Genomic DNA, 15,202 nt, shown 5'->3' on the forward strand with positions numbered 1-15,202 from the left:
ACGAGTACGCGGTTCTTACAGCTGACAATGATGATGATGATGATTATGACTAGGGCTGAAAAAGCCTTCACATCAGAACATTTTTAGACTGCCATAGAGAAAGTTCAGAACTACCAAATCAGTAATCGAATTTTGTCGCGGCCCTGCGTGAAAAGGACACTGTTGACAGGTCCACAGAAGCTAGGGGACTGCATACACCCGAAGAATTACACAAAAAGGGCGAAACCAATTTTTGACTGTCGAAGAAATTTTCGGCCTGTCTGTGAGCAGAGTGTTCCGTCAGGAAAACACTGTCGACATAGCTCATTACGTTTCCTATGAGATTCATGACAACAGTGCTAGGGATTGTATTTTGACTGTCGAAGAAATTTTCAGTGGTCTTGTGAGTAGATTGTTCCGTCAGGAAAACACCGTCGACATTGGTCACTACGTTTCCTATGAGATTCATGACAACAGTGCTTTGTAGGGATTGTACACTTCAATGATCTTATTTGATTCGCAGGGGAATCTTTTGTCTAGACTATCCACACCCCTGTCATTCACGTAACCTTGCCAACCGGACAATAGTTGCCAAGCAAAGAAGAACAACAGGGTAGACCCTGTTTCAATGGATTTGTTCACATAGTCTCATGGTAACACTATAATTTGGGAATGCGGAAATTTAGCTGTTTATTGTGGATAACCGACCAGAGTCACTTGAAGAATCACTGGATTCTTAGGGTTGGTTGTAGGAGGCAGGAGTGGGGATTGTGTTGAATGCATGTCGTCTAAGGGTGCCAGACCAAAAGCATTCCAGAGTTGTCGCCAATGTGGGGGGTTAAGCAAATTCACAAAGCTATGATGGTTGCGTGAGCTATCTGGCATCAGAAGCGGTATCAGCTTATCGCCTACCGGCAAGACTGCTAGTCTGGATGACTCGTGATACTACTTTGGTGAAGAAGTCACCATGAGCCCGGGATCCATATATACGTACGTGTAATTCACGGCGAGAGGCGTTCATGCTGTCGGTTTCCGGCTACGCTAGACTGTTTCAAGGTACGAGTAACCCTGGCAGTGGGATCAACTGCTACCCCTTCCTCTGAGTTTACACGCTGCATTCAAACCACATAGGCAGAATACGATCATCGTGTGTTAGATTTTCTACGTAGCTGTTCCAATTAGAATACCTGAAGCGTCCTACCTTTGGGGACACTGACTGATAGTAAACAGGTCGCGGAGGGGGGGAGATGCGCGAACGACAGCTACGCAGTGAGTCAAACAAACTGGATGGTTCGAGTATGTACTGTAGATTCGTACTTAATACCTACCAAGGAGCTGCACACATTAGTTTGCGAGACCAAACGTGAGGAAAGCAACTAATAAATCGGTAACACTTGGGAACTCCCGCCTCCCTGGTCCAAACGAGCTTTCAGACGGTTATAAAATCCGAGCAAGAAGACACGTATGTGCCATTTTTCAGTCGAAACGCCTAGATTATGTTAGTATGCGGCCAATGTGTCGAGCTTTGTTCGAGTGGAGACAACAATTCAGACCATGAGGAGCTAAATGACAGCTGTCCCGCTAAGGATGAAGCGGTCCAACTGGTTAGAGCGCGAATTTACTGACCCGAAGGTTCGTAGTTCGAACCCGACCTCTGCCTCTCGACTTCCCCTGTCTGGGCCTGGGCGACCTGGCAGTATCCCTCGTTCCCTCGTGCTTCCTCCGGGTGGCATGGCAGCTAGGCACTGGAAGGGTGTTACAGCTGAAAGATTTAAGGATGAAGCATCTCGATTTAATCCCCGGCCTTCTAGTCACTAAGATACTCGTCTATCTGAATGTGTGTGGCAACCATTAACAACATTGATAATATTACTATACATGGTGATTATATGCTGAGAACACCCTTATGAAATCACTCTCACAGTGGTCACCTCCATTAACTGGGGAAGGTTTCAAAACGTGAAGATGATACATAAGCCAGGTGCAAAATGAAAAAAAAAAACTTACCTCGTGGGCCATTTTTGAAAGCTTCACACGGACTGATAACAACAGGTAGGCCAAGCGGGACACATCAACGGTAGATGTTCTGTCCGGTACCAGCGCTGCCAAAGGCTCCCAAGTTGCTAAACAACCGTAAAAAAGGGGAGAATGCATGGACAATTCTTGGTTATGGCAATGGAACGTGTAGACTGATAATGTGAAGCGAGTTTAGCTGAATAGTCACCTTGTTTAAAAAGGGGCAACGAGGTTATCGAAATGATGGGTGGGGTATCGATCGTGATGATTCTTCGGGACGTGTAGACTGATAATGTGAAGCGAGTTTTGCTGAATAGTCACCTTGTTTAAAAAGGTGCAACGGGGTTATCGAAATGATGGGTGAGGTAATCGATCGCGATGATTCTTCGGAGAGGAGAAACTGTTCAAACTCAGACTGAGCTGCTGTTCAGGTATCCATTCATTCTAGTCATCTTTAGCTGATTTTATGGAGGTATGGAAATATGCAAAGTCGTGAGCAAATGGCTAGCTTATCTGAACTGGTTATCAGTCTTCATGGAAGGAAAAAACTGATGGTTAGGAGCTTAAACGGTTATCCGCTTCACAGTTTAAAGTGAAGCTGAGAATAACACAAGCCCTATGGATGAGTTTGGTTCTTCAAGAGTGTGGTGTCCAATGACAGTCGTCGATATGAGATACTGTTGTAGTGAAATCAGCCTTCCAAACAAGGTTTACGTTCAAGCTTCAGAGCATGATGCCTCCCCTCACCCCGCGCCTATTGGTCGGGTTGGTGTCAGTCTAATTCATCAGTAAATAACGCAGAAAACTGCAAAAACAATGGGAGTAGTTTGTCCATCTAAGCCTTGTTTTGTTGCACTAACGCTTCCTAAGCTGCTCTACCACTTTTCAATTGTCCCCGGAGCACGATTCCTTTTAACTTGGTAAGTGGCTGGCCTTCAAAGGTTGACCAACATCCACGGCACAGTCCCGGTAGGTTACCCACCGATAAACAGCTGAAAAATTCGAAATTTAGGAAGACGGAACATTTGTGTGGAACTAATGTGCTCTCTCTCCCTAATACGGTTTCCCATAAGAAGAGATGGCATTTCAGAGAACCTATGTGTAATAAAAACAGCAGACGGCTTGTCTTCTGGAATAGAGTCAGTGAGCTGAGGGCAGTTGTAGAGCAAGTTAAACATTCTCAACTGCTTCCTATGCATTCGGCCTCAGCTAATATGTTTGCATCTCGATACATTCAACAGTACAGTCACCCAGATGCGTTCGGTGGCTGCAACCACGGCAATTGAGTGTGAGGTTTTTACCAATTGATGATTAAAGCAGCTAACTAGGTCTTCCATAAAATTGGTGTTACAATTTCTTGGCAGTGAGGGTCTTAAGATGCCAGCCAGTAAATCAATGCTGGGATTTATGATGGTGAAAGCCACCCAGGAACCAGGTGATTCTAACATATTTGGAAATTCGGGTATATTGACTTTGGCGCTTTTCAACAAATTAGACGTTTGATCCACATAAAGCTGTGGAAAGAAAAACTGAAAACAGTGCGAAAAGTATTGAAACCTGCCTAATTCATGTGATAGGTAAGAGAACTAGTGGCGATCATATGTTCTAAACAAGTCCCTGCTTCCAACATGTCCACCGTAACGGAGAAAAACAATTTTGTTCTCCAAAGAACTAACTTCACTTCAGATCCAAACATATTTCCTATTTGTACTCCTGCGTGCACCAATGGTGGTATCTGTCGCCGTATTGACAATGATTTGTCGTCCCAGTGTCTATGCCCACTGGATTATGAGGGGCAGGCCTGTGAGAAAAGTAAGTGCAGAATATCATAAACGAGAGATTCAGTTGAGTCTCTCGTGAGAACCGAATTGATTTGCAATTGAGTGTATTTCTCGAAGAACCTTGCTTCCCTATTGCGATCAACTACTATCGAAAATAAACGATATTACTCGCTTTTTGGAAGTAATAATCAGAGGACAGTGCTGTGATATTAACTCACTATCCTGTCCACTCGCATACTTAACTCAGACGTCACATGGGCTAGTTGACCCCAGTAGGTCTGTTGACCCAGTCCACGTGTCAAACACCTGGAAGAATACATGCTGAAGCAGGAGAACAGATGATGAAATCCAACTGAACAGCATCCCAGTTACAATGAAAGCCAAAACATGACCACTTTGTTAGAACCACCGGAAGAATTTCACGGTCACTAGGTGAACATGTTTGTGATTGAGCCCCAAGTGACGTAACCTCAATTTGCTGCAACAAGGTCGTCCCACACAACGGAGCGCGCAATCACCATCAGTTTAGAACAATGAGCTCTGATCAATAGAACCGGTCGGGTTCAGTCCGTGCAGTGACACGGATGTGAGCTGAGCGCCTCAGATTGCGTGTGGTTTGAAATTCTTGGCAGCAACCAAGAACCGGAAACAAATGGTTGCATATAAAACGGTGATGCTGGCACACAGTGTGCTGAGTCCAGAATATAACGAGGACTGAAAAAAAAACAGTGCAGCAGTGCGGCTTGGATGGCAGCAGAGTGAATGTACAACCAGTGACTTTGTATGCGGCAAACAATTTGACAATGAAACACTATTTAGTCTCAAGTAGGGAGTATCGACAGTGTTGTATTCCCGTTGAATAACTACAACGAGACAACTCACGCAGTGCGTATCAGGTCTCCGGCTGAAGGGTTTCTATGCTGATTATTCGAAATATAGGATTCGCGATACATTTTTACACTTGTGTAAGTCCAAGGACCTTCCGGAAGAAAAACAAACTAACCGCTGTCAAAAACCGACCACATTCGCCGTGATCTCAATGTCATCCTTAAAGCTTGAAACCCAACCCCAGGCGGGTGGAGGAGGAAAACTCGTCCGTGAATAGAATACTGGTATTGAGTATGACTCAGTATGGTTTCGGCTGCTCCGGTGGAGCAATGCGTCAGTTGTTCATCCTCACTCTTTTTGCCAAGCCTCTGTAGGAGGGCGCGTTCGTGACCATTGTTCTGAACGGCTTTGGGCACACACACACACACAAACAGGGATACGGACAAGCGAACAGCGTTTTGTCACACGTGACGTAAATAGGAGAGGGGAAATAGTTCAGGTCATTCGATTGTTAGTCATCCCACACGTGCACGACGGAACCAAGGGAGGCAGTGAATCCAGGCAAACAAAATTCATTACTGCACACACGGCCGGACATCAGAGCGACAGTCGGTGAGGAAAGCAGCGGACAAGACTGGTCTCAGTTCAAATTGACAACGAAGATGGGACAAATTGGTAACCGGAGGACCACAGCTGGCAACAACGGCTGTAAAACCGTTTCTATTAGCTCAGATCGCAAGGGGAATCGAAAAAGCAAACACAAACTCACGTAGATCTAATAAACGTCTCGGGAGTCGTCGAAGAAACTGTTTCACCAAACCGCCTATTGCATACGGTTCGCGCCAAGCGTCCAAAGTAAGGAGGAAATCAACATCATGAGGCAACTGAAGAAGGGGAAAGAAGGAAATCAATCGTCGAGCTTAAAAAACAGCAACAAGGTCCGGAATATGACAAACGGCGTGGAGAAGAAACAGGGGCTAGAACACGTCAAAAACGTATGGGCACGAGCAAATCCCGATAAGGCAATCACCAGGGATGTACGATAAGTGGACAAACACGGATACGAAGTTGAACAACCAGAGTACATTCCACTCGATCCCCATTTTCACGTAAGTTGGGGGAAATTTCAAATCCCAAATGGAATTGAGTCAGAGTTACGAGTTTTTCTTAATTTTATCCACTCGTATTAAAAGTACAGCACTGAATTTTTCACACGTGGATAACACTCGTCGGCAAGTTATGCTCATGTAATAGGAAACCCCCCGGTCGATTTGAATCAACTTTGGGACGGCACACAAATCACTGTTGTCAGAGGCGAAGAAGAGAAAACCTTCAATACACATATTGCTACCGGAATCAGAAGCACGACTGATCGCTAATCAACACCTGTAAAAGAACAAACCAGCAAATCCTCCATGAAGATGTGAACAATCTTCACGCTATTCATAGCAGGTCAGACTCATAACCAATGGGACGAACGGAGTGGGAAATGAAAGAGGCGAATGTTCCGGATCGAAAATCCTGCTGGGCCCGGTTCTCCCAAAGCGAAACATCGTTTGTGGTTTGATCTAGAAGCAGGATTTCGACCGCCAAGTAAGAGACTTAAATTAGGATTAAAAAAATAGACAATTGTTCAACTGTAACACCCTTTCGGTGGCCAGCTGCCAGGCCTCCCGAAGGAAGCACGAGGGCTAGGATACTGCCAGCTTGCCCAAGACTAGACAGGGGAAGTCCAGAGGCGGAGTTCGGGTTCGAACCACGGACTACCCGGTCAGTAAATTCGCGCTCTAACCACTTGGGCCATCTCAGAATGAGGAAAGACACTTGGTCAAACCTGACGAACACAATTCAATCACGAACAAAGTGTTACTAAATGATGATTTTGAGGACTGATACCAGTCTGCTACTACCACAGTGGTCTGTCATACGGGACGGACGTTTGTGGTATGAAATACCATTTCTGCACGATGCAACTGCTGTTTGCCTACACTGGACTAGAACATCATGGCTAATTTCTACATGGAGAAAGTGAACGATTGGTTCACTTCATTCTGGTGTGAAGGCCGAAGGCAATATTGCAACATGACAATGCCTGCTTTCGCCAAATGACGAAACCAGGATCGCCCTTCTTAAAAGTGTATGGTTGCTCCGATGGCAGTTCAGATAGAAAAAAACCTGTCGAGAAAGAAGAGGCACCCACAATTGGCGTAAGCAGATTCTTCACGGCCACGGATGAATACATGATGCGATAGAAGGCAGAAACCATGCAAAAAATGAACAAAGTTTACATGACATCTACAGGGACCAAAAATGAACGAAGTTACTGTTCTTCTTCCGCGTCATGCTTACTGCCACATCTCAGAATAGACGGAAGCATCTCAAAATGGGCGACTAAACAGAGGCATCATCGGCGTGCTCAAATGTCAATATTGAATAAAAATAGCCTGGGCTCTTTGCTGAGGGTGGGCAACCTAGCATGGAATGCTTTTTCCGATGGAAGATAAACTGTAATCCACATTTCCTCCGTACAGAGACATCAAACAGAAGAAGTTCGATGTGATCGACATCATCACAACCCATGGACTAATTTACGCTAAGTATGATTGTTTATAAACGTGAAAAGAAATATCATCCGGAAATCTTTTGGCAACCAATAAGAATATGCCCAAAAAGGCCAAACGGGCAGGCTGTAAGCGTATACCACCAGAATGAAAGAGCTACATGGAAGTTGTGATCAAATGATCGCGTGACAAATATTGGTTTATCGGTATGAAAAATACATTAATCTACTCGCCTCACAAAGCAACTAGGAGTAGATCAACACCGTGTAACCAGAGAAAGCCTCGGGAAGAGAATTCGACGAAATGAACCGCAACAAATCTGGAATAAGCATCTGGTACGTGAACATGCAAAACAAGTAATGTGGCGCCTACAACACAAAAAATGGTCTCGTCAGCATCACTTATTGTTGACAGCATGGTGTAACCCAGCATGTTCACGTGATTAGCACACAGTAGAACATGGGCGATCGATAACGGATTCTCACATGGCCCAAAGTGTAACTCATACAAGGTTAGGTGTACAGAATCGAGGTTGCATGTGAGTAGCTGTGTGGGTACATGCACATCTTGGAGTGCCAAAAAGATGATGATATTTGGAGAACTGAGTTTAACCCCTTTTTGACATAATCACTTAAATTGGGGGAAGAGTTGTTTGTGTAATATTTCTGTTTCGCCGCTGGATTACATCGAAACCCGCGTGGGCATTGTTCCCTGCGTTTTACAACTGAACGTCTTTGGTCGCACCCCAGAGGTGATGGGAACTATTCACCTCGGGTGAGTAGTGCATGCATGCGTCACTCAAATTATTTCCACGGCTAAATATCTTGCTGAGTTAGAGTCTAATCGGTGTCATGCATTTTGGTGACCATCAGTTTTTTTTTATTGACAAGAAAAATACGGCTAAATATCTTGCTGAGTTAGAGTCTAATCGGTGTCATGCATTCTGGTGACCATCAGTCTCCTTTTATTGATCAAGAAAAATGTGCGGACTGAGGGCTTGCAGTAAATCCAGCAGGGGATCAGTTAGAACATTGCAGCGTACACATCATCGTCATCAGAAACTGCAAGTTCGTGTTGATTCACTTCACTTGATTATATTTATAACGCTAAACTAACAAGGGAAAAAAATTGACGGGAAACGGATAAGATGCTAGATTTCCGCAGGTCTATACCTCCAAACGCTCATTCAGACAATCTGAAAAGTAACTGACAGCATACTCACCACTGACACCTGTTAGACACTGTCTCTTTCCAATTTAGAAGGGCGACACAGCTGAGGAACAGATGCAGAACAATTCACCCATACTCCCATCCTTGTAGCCATAGAAGAATAAGTTTGTGTGATATACATGGTTTTAGCCAGATGAAAAGCCACTCGCTCCTAATAAACTGGATGATGGAGGTTGGAGATCGCAAAAAGAGCATGCCATGCTGCATCGATATGAGTTAAGAGACACTTGGGTGCAAGTGGAATCTCTTAACCTCAGTTCTGTGTGGCTCTTATTGGCCACCGTCCAACGAGGCAACACCCTCGTCGGAGAGACCATTCGGGATCCGGTAGTTCCTGGTGAATAGGGTGTAACGTTTCTGGCTATGTAATACGTCCCCACATAAACGCCAGTCTCAAAAGAGGCAGTTATCAAAGGTTTGCTACGAAGGAGATACGTTGTACTCGGAAGGAAATTCAAGGTCAGATAGTCTACCCACAATTTCATTTCTCCAGAATGACTCCCATGTAATTACTCCAGAGCTAATACGCTCTGAAGCTTTGGTTCTCTCGACTCTCCGCCACCTCAATTGTCTGGATTGGAGTGAACAGTTCCAAGGTTGAATTTCGTACAGCGTCTTGCATCACACTGATATACGTTCAGCTGTAGCAACCTTCCATGCCACCCGAAGAAAGCACGAGGGCAGGGATACTGCCAGGTTGCCCAAACCTAGACAGGAGAAATCGACAGGCGGAGGTCGAGTTCGAACCACGGACCTTTCGGTCAGTAAATTCGCGCTCTAACCACTTGGGCCATCTCGCCCCTGATATACTGATAGACGCCAATGTTTTAACCGTTTTCTATTAAACTATCTACATGATCAGCTTTGTGTCGTGTCGAGTAACGCAGCCCAGACTGCGTTAAGGACGTCCGTCGACTTCATTACACCGAAAAAATAGTCACATGCCAGATTAGACGTGAGTTTTATATCAAAAAGAATTCACGAAGTAAAGTAAAAACACCAGTCGCATTGGGGAGATCGTTGGATAGGAGAGTACTGCAGTACAGAGAGCAGAAAAACTCCTAATTGGGAAGTAATCCAAACGGGCTGTTCTTGAAGTGAACTCGCGCCTGTGGCATGGTGTCTTCTTTCAAAGAGCTGGACTTGCGAGCGGCATGATCTGGCAGCCAGTGAAAAACCTCCAACATTGCATAGTATAAAAAAATTATTAATTAGTTCAAATTGTCCCTCAGAAGGAGCGTACCAATATCATCCTGACTAAGGAAATCATGTACGATACACATCTTCGTAACTCCAGAGATTCGAACCCGTAACAGTAGGTTGTGGGAAGGAGATGCTGATCCGAATCCACATGAAAATGCATAAAACGCCGTCATCAAAATCTAACCATAAAACTCAAAGTGTTGAGAGGCCCCGGAGTCCAATGTATCGTATCCGTCCGCTAAGGACAATTCTGCAACGACCGAAAGTGATCACGCAGAACAGCAAAAGTACATTTCGTGTAATCTACTGAGACTTTGCTTGAAGTATAAAGGTGGTTCCACGGAAATTAAGGAGTGTGCCACAAGACAATGTAGCTCGGGTGGAAACCCTTGATAATTGGTCCACGAAACCGGCGCGCTACGTCTTGGCTGTAGGTCGGATAGTGACGTAAGTGCTCACAAGCACAGAAACTGAACGAACAGCGGCCCAAATTGAAGTAAAGAGCAAACTTCGGGGTAGTGGATATCCACCTGGCTTGATTAAGCGTCAACTGCGAAGGGTGTTGGTACCGGTAGGGAAGCCCAACAGGGAATGGATCGGGACCGTGGTTATTCCATATAAACCAGGGACACCGGAGGTCATTCGAAGAATTCTAAACACGGCTAACATAAGAGTAGCTTTCCAAAGGGGGGACACTGTGCGCTCTGCACTGGTGCAGTTTAAGGATCGCCTCCCGGCAAACAGAACCACGGTCTATATAGGACAGACGGCCAGGGAACTACACACCAGAATTGGAGAGCATAGTAGAAAAATAAACAGGCCACCGAGAAACGCAGATGAATATCAAGCGTTACTGAAGGATTCGGCAATCGCGGAACACGCACTGGACACAGGACACGAAATTCACCCAGAAAATGTTGAGGTTTTGAGGCGAGGACTACGGTCCACGTCACACAGACTGATAGCCGAGGCGGTAGAAATCGCCAAGCACCAGAATGGAAGGCGTGGAACTAGCAAGCGTGTGGAGAACGGTCCTGGGTCACTCGAGCTAACACGTGTTGGTGGGTAGTCATCATCTGGATTCCACTTTACCTTACGCACCTCCCCTCCCCCCAACTAAATTTTCGTAACATCCACAACCCACGAAGATCAAGGAAAACCTACCAGTGGCACCCGAGGTGAATCACCAAGTGGAGCACCCTGAAGCGGAAGATTAAGGAACGAAAAGCGATAGGAACTAATTTGAAACTCCTCTTACCCATCAATTCAAGATTTTGTCACCCACACTAGCTGACAAGAGCCGTTAATTTACACTCAACACTGATCTAGTGTGAAGAGGACTTACTGATTGGTTGCCCGTCTGTTTTATAACCTGGCCAATTTGGTGACCTGTTCACTTGGCCTGATGAAGCTTGTGTGTCAAAAGCGAAACGTTGCCCAAATAAAAACTACAGTCCTGATGGGACAGGTTCTCGAGCGCGCGGGGGGGGGGCATGATCCAAAAACTGCAAACGGACTTACTAGATTGGCCACGCAGATAAACTGATTCATTGACCTTTGTCGTCCCGGTTTACGATACATACCAGGTAAGTGTAGTCCGTGCGCATCCAAGGAAGCCAGAAACGCATGCAGCATCGCCGGAACACACTGGAAAGATGACAAACGTGGTTATTATGGTAGTAGTGGGAGCGCAAAATGTATCGCAACAGAAAACAGTTGGCTTCAGTGTCATTGGCTCAGCATATAATAAACAGAGGTTAAAAAAACTACCATGGATATCAAGATTCCAATCGAAACACCCATGATCTGCATACGATCAGACAGATAAAGAATATTCAGTGTAAGGGCATATTACTGATCGGCGTTTTCTCTCTCTCTCTCTTGGCATGTGAATAGACTACAGACAAGGACTGTGAACAAATAAATACATTCAAGTTACGACAAGATATTTGCGTACACTTGGAAACACCTGTTTAGACAAGTGGAAAACGGTTTGGCTTAAAAAGGTGAAGATATCAACTTAGATGTCATCCAGCCTGATCAGTGCTCCGTGTGACCCGAATACCAGGGACCACTAATCAATGCGAGAGAACACTCGGTTGAGGACAGTAAGTCCCAATCTGTGAATCGAGTCCTGTCCGAAACTATACGTTGTCAGAATGGCAACCATTTAGTGAGGATAGTATCACAACCTAAAAACAACCGTCAAGTACGCTGGTGGTCTCCTGAAACGAAAGCAGATGACGGTGATATACCGGAGGCATTTTATGTCCCATTCTGGTCATTTACAACCATCAGAGTATTTAAGAAACAATCCACCCTCAGCATTGAACTTGCCAGTTAAGGAGGTCCGGACAAAGTATGCTTTAATTCATTCGGACAACGATCAGAGTCAGGACATGCCACACTGAAAGCTGTGGGGTAGCCTCCGTAAGCCAACTACCTAGCGTTGCCTCCATTGGCCAACAAAGTGGTGAAGGAAAATTGCGATGAATAAACTTAAAGTACCAAATGCATAATTAGTATCCTATATGTTAGCAACGTTGTGGAATGTAGATAACTCGGGTGCGCTGCTTGGTTGTTGGTCTGTTCGCCGAGCTTGGCAGTTGGATTTCAAACGTTTCATCACCAATCGAGGTGACATCGTCAGTGCAGGGTTGAGTGGTTACCTTATATGAGTGAGTATCTTATATGTACTTGAAAAGTCACATGTACGCCGAAAACCAGTGTATACAAGTTGGTTTCTTCGATATGATTAGTAAGCTATAAGGAGATATTCAGCCACCAAAAAATCAAACTTCCAGTCAAAAAAATGGATCATATCAGTTAAACTTGTTGAGCGAAGAGTACCAATGACTATCGGTTGAGTTATCCGTGATCAAAATCAGTCGACCACCCAGTGGTCTACAACCCTACCGCAACCAGCCATAAAACCACAAGTAGCGTTCGAACACACAAGGAGTTCACAGCCGTGTAGTTTGTACACGTCTACTTTCACCGGGGAAAAAAGTATGTCACAACTTCCACGTTCACCAGTCTTATTCTACCAGCTCCTTTGGACAAACTGTTTGGAAAAGTTAACAAATTCTCAGCAATCGCGGTGCAAAATATACACGACATGGCGATACCTCTGTGGCTGTGTGTGTGTGCATGTGCGCGCTAAGTATGTGACCTTTACCAACCTGTGTGTGTGTGTGTGCGCGCACACACACACACGATAAGCAGATAATACGCTTCTGTGCGCTCTAAATATGTGACCTTTTCCAACCTGTGTGTTTGTGCGCACACACACACACACACGATAAGCGGATAATACGCTTCTTATGCTCCATCTGGTCAGAACTAAGCACGACCGACCTCATCGCTTGGTAGAAATGCAATCAAAGGTGAGCAGCACACGGAAGCGTTACTTTTCTAGGATGGTGTGGTGCGGAACCAGCTATCATGGAATACTAATAAAGGATACGGAAATACACGCTTAGAAGTAGACGAGAGAATTGGTCGACGTAGTACATTGCATGAAGCCTTCTGACGAATGGATCCATGAGCAGAAAGAGCTCACAAGTGCATGATGTCACGCTACGCATGCACTGAGATTCGGATCGATTTCAATGAAGGTTCACAACATGTGATGCACGTGAAACGTATCAATCCGCAGATAAGTTGAATGATTCGGATCGATTTCAATGAAGGTTCACATGTGATGCACGTGAAATGTATCAATCCGCAGACCAGAAATAAATTGAAGCGGACGATAGGACTGGAAAGAACTAGTGTGATTCGAAGCCGGCACATTATTTCAACATGTTAAAGTGACCCCATGAGCCTGGATATGTCCATTTTTACAAATAGTTGAGGTTTCAAGTGGTTGCATTCTAAAAAACAAGGTATGAAAGCAAGAGTTCTTTTTGGAACGCGGATAGAGTAGAGCTTGTCGGCTGAGCCAATGAGGAAATTTAATTTAAGCGCACATCTGATCATTTTGCCAAATGTCATCTGGAACTTTATCAATGAACATAAAGCCTTCCTTGAGTTAACCGGACTGCGTAGTCCGTGAGCTTCTAATATGGCTCCATAACCACCTAACCCTGTGGAAAAAAATAGTCACAAGCGGCAACAAGTTGAACTGCAGTTGTAACGCACCTGTGTAACTAAAAGCATAGGACAACTGCAACCATTTCGCTTCGTGGCGAAACGGTTAGTCGAGGCGTAAATATCGACATTCGCCCTATATGGTGAAAGCACAGTTGCCTGACATTCGATTCCGATCTTGCCTGTCACATCGAACTGTACCGACAGATCCTGATACCACATACGGTTTGCGCTCATTCGTGCGTGAGACCATCCGATTACCTGCATGGATAAAACCAGTGAGTGGGAGAAGTTCTAAAACCACAAATGTATGTGGAAAATGACCCCCATCGTTTGTAAGACGCACACGGGATATCCTCTTCGAGCACCAGCGTGGAAGTAACACACTGAAATTTTCACTGCGCTAAGGCATGTAAGGCATCTGTAACGCCTTCTCGGTGAACAGCTGCCATGCCACCCGGAGCAAGCACGAGGGGTGAGATACAGTCAGGTTGCGCGGGCCTAAACAGGAACAGTCAAGAGGCCGGGGTCGGGTTCGAACAACGGACCTTCCGGTCAGTATGTTCATTCCTTTAACCACTGGGCCACCTCAAGCTCAACCAATTCAGAGGCTGATGAGGAGGTAATCAACTTCCTGAAAGCCATGGGGTTTACTTTGGGTACAGCGATGACCTGTACCGATGATAAATCAGACGCCAATCAAAATTATGTCTGATTTGGTCGACACGGTGGACACGAAAAGAGGCAAGTGACGAACGGTAAATGGTTAGATGCTAAGGAACCAACTTACTGGATAGTCGGGACTTTCCAGCTGCTGCTCCAACGCACAGCCAAACGTGGGTCCAGGGGTATCAACATCAGAGAAATCAGGAGGATCACCTAGACGGGGATGAATAGGGGGGTGGGAGAAGAAAGATGTGGGAGGGGGAACTTTATCAGGTGCTGTGGAACTGTGTGTGTTTGGACTTTAGAGATCAAATGCATGCTTTGAAATTAAAGCGGGAAGACTGTAGAGTGGTTGTGATTGATCACTGAGGAACACTGTGAAATGATAAGCGAGAACCGCGTACTGAAGATGGAGACCAACAGAGTTGCGCGCATGTCCTATTTTCGGATCACAGGCGGATTGGAAGAGGAGTTGCTTACCGGGGGCAACAGGTTGGTAATGAAATGCTCCTAGGTAAGCGACTGCGTCCAGATTTTATGTGACCTCGAGCAGTTTACTTCACAACAACAGCGACCGGGTTTGATCCGATGCACTCGAACTGCGAACATAGTCAAACGCGCTGAAACATTTCGCAACCGCTACTGAAGAATAATCGAATGCCTAATAACCAACGCGGTCTTCGTTTTCGTGAAGAAATACACTTTGGAAAACTTGCGGTAAGACTAAACTAAGAGAGAAAAAAACTGGAGTTCACGATGACTTAAATGACAGAGACTGATGACTCACTGAACAGGTCAGAGCTAGGTTAGTATATAGTGATAACCTGAGTAGCGATTTTTTAACCA

General features: G+C 45.2%; 2 protein-coding genes across 2 annotated transcripts in view; one reads left to right on the forward strand and one right to left on the reverse strand.

Moving 5' to 3' along the window:
- T265_08756 (hypothetical protein) overlaps window positions 1-3,855 on the forward strand; it is a gene marked incomplete at both ends in the record, with an annotated part of 11,258 nt that extends 7,403 nt beyond the window's left edge. The window contains one exon of the mRNA XM_009174645.1: window positions 3,682-3,855. Coding sequence (XP_009172909.1) covers window positions 3,682-3,855 — 174 coding nt within the window. The remainder of the gene's footprint in view (window positions 1-3,681) is intronic.
- Window positions 1-15,202, reverse strand: part of T265_14657 (hypothetical protein) — a gene marked incomplete at both ends in the record, with an annotated part of 81,444 nt that overhangs the window by 13,077 nt on the left and 53,165 nt on the right. Inside the window, 4 exon segments of the mRNA XM_009174653.1 lie at window positions 1,987-2,102; window positions 5,374-5,488; window positions 11,120-11,245; window positions 14,481-14,569. Of these exon segments, the coding sequence (XP_009172917.1) occupies window positions 1,987-2,102; window positions 5,374-5,488; window positions 11,120-11,245; window positions 14,481-14,569 (446 nt within the window).

This window comes from Opisthorchis viverrini, assembly GCF_000715545.1.
Source record: "Opisthorchis viverrini unplaced genomic scaffold opera_v5_232, whole genome shotgun sequence".
NCBI lineage: Eukaryota > Metazoa > Platyhelminthes > Trematoda > Opisthorchiida > Opisthorchiidae > Opisthorchis > Opisthorchis viverrini.